This window comes from Pyxicephalus adspersus, chromosome 12 (assembly GCF_032062135.1).
Source record: "Pyxicephalus adspersus chromosome 12, UCB_Pads_2.0, whole genome shotgun sequence".
NCBI lineage: Eukaryota > Metazoa > Chordata > Amphibia > Anura > Pyxicephalidae > Pyxicephalus > Pyxicephalus adspersus.
The window spans coordinates 43,459,643-43,462,712 of record NC_092869.1 but is presented as its reverse complement, the minus strand read 5'-3'; the positions used below and the strand labels follow the sequence as shown (position 1 = coordinate 43,462,712).

Genomic DNA, 3,070 nt, shown 5'->3' with positions numbered 1-3,070 from the left:
CATTGTGGGAGGGGCAGAGACACAAACTACTGGGGAAATCTCCCTATTGTGGGAGGGGCAGAGACACAAACTACTGGGGGAATCTCCCCATTGTGGGAGGGGCAGAGACACAAACTACTGGGGGAATCTCCCCATTGTGGGAGGGGCAGAGACACAAACTACTGGGGGAATCCCCCAATTGTGGGAGGGGAAGAGACATAAAATACTGAGGGAAATCTTCCCATTGCGGTAGGGGCTAATTCACTTTATTCTTCTGACAATCATCAGTTTTATTTAGTGACTTTTTTTCCCCCTGTAGATATTTTAAAGATTTTTAACCCAAATCTTGTTGGCTTTGCAAAGAGGAGCACTTTGAGCTACCGACCGGCTGAGCTGGAGGCTGCTGGACTCAACCTTGCTGTAACCGGAGCCAATTCCTTGTAAGATTTATACATTCTGCATTTATAAATTACAATCAGAGAATATATTTGTATTTGTTTATATCAAACCTCAATCTGATTACATTTCAGCATGTTACTGGAGCAGACCAGACATTTAATTGACACCCTGAAAATTCTTCCGGTAATAATCATTTTATATTAATTTGTGGCCGGTTCCTTGGGGGAGGGCTCATGCAGCCCATTGGTGGGTTCATCCCTGATGGGACCAGTTCTTCTTTGGATTGCTCTCATTGTGTTCCTGTCTTGTTAGGGGATAAACTATTTGGAGGATTGGAAAATCATCACCATATTTATCGGTGCCAATGATCTGTGTGACTACTGCAAAAATAAGGTGAGTGGCTCTATTGTGTGTTACCAGATTCAATTTTCTCTGTGACAGGTACACTTTTATTGTATTTACATGGAATATACATGGATATATGTTGTAATTTTGTAATGGTTGGAATTTGTACAATGTCATATAATATATACTCCCTGCATATATCATTGTATGCAGACCGGCTGATGATAACACCACGTATTATTATCTTATAGACCCTGTTCTCAGCAGAAAGTTTCATCTACAATTTGACCCAGTCTCTGGATTTGATGGAGAAAGAGGTATATCACATGAAATACGAGACTGTAAGAGATATATGTGTGTATAAAGGGAAATACGGAGACTACAGCACACATCTGTCATACTGATCCTGTGTTGTGCTGTTCAAGCATGTTTATCCCCTGGATTCTTCCATGAATAAAGGGTCTTATGTATGGTGGGGCCCAAAAACAAAACTAATAATGAGCCCCCACATGTCTTAAGTCTTCACTCCCAAGTCCTCAATATTTCAGACTTGTGAGTCCCCATAACTCCAAACTTTATCCTCAATGATTTGCTGAGCCTCATCACTACCTACTACCTACCTACCTACTATCAGAAGTCACTGTGTAACAGCAAGATCCAGGCCCCCAATGCTCCCGGGCCCCATGTCAGCTGCATGTCGTGCAATGTCTATAGTTATCCCTTGTTCATATTCCCTAGCAGTACAGAGGACGGGGCCTCTCCTGCATTATTCACTGCGATATTCATCTCTTCTCAGCTGCCGCGATCCATCGTCAATGTGATGCAACTGCTGCAAGTCGACAAACTCCGTAAGGTCAATGATAACAGTTTGGGATGTATCCTGCAGAGGTGAGACCAACCATTGTCCCCCCAATATGCATTGTCCCCCCAATATGGGTCATGGCCATCTGTCTGGGGGTGCTGCATGTCCTGGCTAAAGAAGTGGATGGAAAGGGAAAACTCTTGGGTGCAATGGTTGTAGCAGATCCATTGCAAGATTTCACCATTGTCATAAAAATAGAGGGGAAATTTTAGAATTGTCATGAGAGCAAGAGGTGGGGCAACAACCTCCAATGGGGGCAAATGTTATGATATCCTCTCATGTTGGAGGGATTTTCTCATATTTCCTTTTGCATTACCAAGACCAAGTTCCTGCCCTCTCCTGTATTTGGCTGTACAATGATATTTTACAATGTGTGTGTATTAGAATTTAATGTTTGTAGAGACGGTATTCTTGTTGACAATGGTGGAATATGAAATGATTAGTTGCTCCTCTTCTGTTCCCTACCATAGGTTCTTCTGTTCCTGTGTGGTGCAGCCGAAAGAAAATTCCCCGGAGCTGCTGGAGGTCATGGAAGAAAATCGCAGATTCCAGGTAAATCTTCCTGTATTGCATTATTATCAATGAACCTGAGGATTGCAGTTGTGATCACCGCCAGCTTTTGCTGCGTTTGCGTTCTCTTTATAAACACAATTAGGTTTTATATCCATGATTGAACAAAAACCACAAACTCTGCACTTTGCAACCACTTCTGCTTTTCTGTCTGTTGGTGGTTAGTGGGAACACCCGGTGTCTGCATGGACTCATAATTATCAATCTTGTTGCTGAGCACCCATTTATAATACATTCATATATCACAGACAAATGTTCGAGGACACCTACCATCATACCTACCTATGGCCAGAATTATGTAACCCCACTCACCTATTCTTAAATGACTGGGTGTCTCGGGTGAAGGGTCCCGCTAATTCCCCACCATACAGAGACAATTGTGCTCTTCCAGCCTTGTGGTCACAGTTTTGGACCATTTTCTGTTCCCCCATGACTGTGCCCCGGGGTACAAAGTCAGCTCCATAAAGACATGGAGTCACCAGTTTGGTGTGGAGGAACTCAAGTGTCCTGCACAGAGCCCTGACCTCATCCCTAAGGAATGCCTTTGGGGGGAATTGGAATGGTGAGCCAGATATTCTCATCCAGATCATCTTATCGGTACTTGACCACACCAATGGGGGCAAATCCCCACTATCAGTGCCTGACCTCACCAATGGGGGCAAATCCCCACTATCAGTACCTGACCTCACTAATGGGGGTTTTATCTACCATCAGTACCTGACCTCACCAATGGGGCAAATCCCCACAGGCACAACCCATACTCTTGTGGAATGTCTTCCTAGAAGAGTGGAGGGTGTTTGTAGAGACAACTCCATACTAGTGGCAATGGCTGAAAAACCAAATAATTTTAAATGGCCATAGGGGGAGGAGGTAAAAAAGCTAAATTAGTGGCCATAGTGGGGAACAACCCAATTT

The 3,070-nt window shown here is 43.7% G+C and overlaps 1 protein-coding gene across 1 annotated transcript in view; it reads left to right on the top strand.

Annotated features, from left to right (window-relative positions):
* Nucleotides 1-3,070, top strand: part of LOC140342720 (phospholipase B1, membrane-associated-like) — a gene marked incomplete in the record, with an annotated part of 11,958 nt that overhangs the window by 6,600 nt on the left and 2,288 nt on the right. The window contains 6 exon segments of the mRNA XM_072429068.1: nt 299-419; nt 510-561; nt 691-771; nt 975-1,040; nt 1,520-1,611; nt 2,056-2,137. Of these exon segments, the coding sequence (XP_072285169.1) occupies nt 299-419; nt 510-561; nt 691-771; nt 975-1,040; nt 1,520-1,611; nt 2,056-2,137 (494 nt within the window).